This window comes from Rhagoletis zephyria, unplaced genomic scaffold (genome assembly GCF_001687245.7).
Source record: "Rhagoletis zephyria isolate East Lansing unplaced genomic scaffold, Rhagoletis_zephyria_1.1 Rzeph_scaffold_69080, whole genome shotgun sequence".
NCBI lineage: Eukaryota > Metazoa > Arthropoda > Insecta > Diptera > Tephritidae > Rhagoletis > Rhagoletis zephyria.
In genome coordinates, this window is record NW_016226131.1 from 1 (window position 1) to 1354 (window position 1354).

General features: G+C 42.8%; 1 protein-coding gene across 1 annotated transcript; it reads right to left on the reverse strand.

The window, feature by feature from the left end:
• Nucleotides 1–11: 11 nt before the first annotated feature.
• LOC108357020 (dynein heavy chain 6, axonemal-like) lies at nt 12–1312 on the reverse strand (the record flags this gene model as incomplete). The annotated part of the gene is made up of 4 exons (XM_017608116.1): nt 12–582; nt 667–750; nt 812–934; nt 1001–1312. Coding segments are annotated over 4 exons (1090 nt in total), but the record flags the coding sequence as incomplete, so codon positions are not given.
• Nucleotides 1313–1354: the final 42 nt, after the last annotated feature.

The following is a 1354-nucleotide window of genomic DNA, read 5'->3' on the forward strand; positions in this document are numbered from 1 at the left end:
GCCACACCAACTAGCAAGCCATAACCACGATCGCTACGCAGCAAGCGCGCCAAACGCACCGTATGTTCGAGCGCATCCTGAAAGAGTATCAAACGCATACTCTTACCCGTTATCGAGTTGTAATCCTCAATGTAATCATTCAAAATGCTTTCCAACTTCTTGTGGTCACTGATCTCTTCATAGATGCGTTCATTTTTCGACTTTCCAAAAATCATAAAATCTCCAAACAGTATTGGCGGTTCATCTCGCTTCGATACTTCACGTCTGAAATGCTTGAGACAGACTTCGTACATGATATTATTGAACAGGCCCTTATCCTCATCATTGATAAGACGATCGTGAAAGACGCGTGTCGTTTCGTGGAGGAAGAGACGCAACACCTGAATTTCTTGATTATAATGAGTATTCTTGGCTTGCAAAATACCCTGTACGCATTTGGATAAATCACGCAAATTGAATATGTAGTGAGACTTGTCAGGCGTGGGCAACATTTCATTGGCGATGCGCGAGTAAACGTCGACACAAGCGTTGACTATAGGTAAGGCAAGCGGGCGTATAACGGTGGAGAATGTGTCTAAGAAGCTAAGGGGTAGACATACAAACAGTAATGTGACTATATGATGTACTGAGGGTACGAAAAAAATTATACAGGATCTTCATACACACCCTGTTAGTATGCCAGCGAATATAGTCGTCAAAGTCTCATTATTCGGTTTGGGCAGGGAGAAGAGCGCAAAGTGACGCACATAACTAAAAATATTTTAATAATATTTATCCCACATAAACATATACATACGTAGTGTAGACTCACCGTGGCGTCAAGGGGTTTCGGCCACCACCTGGTGGTGCACAAGCACAGCCCAGCACTACGTCCAAGATTTCTTTCCAGAAGAGTTTCTCGCGATCGTATAAACCTTTGAAGTCGAGAAATTGCCTGCGGGATATCACGAATGAGAAAAAGCAACTCTTAAACTCTGCAGCATACATTCTCACTCATTACCTCAATAACTCGATTGCCGGTTGACTGCCATATGTATCCAGTTTAGGCATATTTACATCGTCTATGAAAACGATAACCATTTTTCCGAACGGTGCGCTGAGTTGTGTACGCTTTCTTCGCTCTAATTGCGCTTCGATCATTTCTTGTGTACGTGCGCTACCCGTTTGTGCGGAAAAGTTTAAAAGTACCGGTACTACGTTACCTTTTTGCAATTTCTTGAGCACGGAAATTGCTAATACAGATTTACCGACACCCGTATCACCAGTAAACATAACGGGATATCTCCGTGCGAATAGTAACTCTGAAACGTAGCTGTGAGAGGGGAGAAGGGTTTAAGTAAATAATACCTATTGC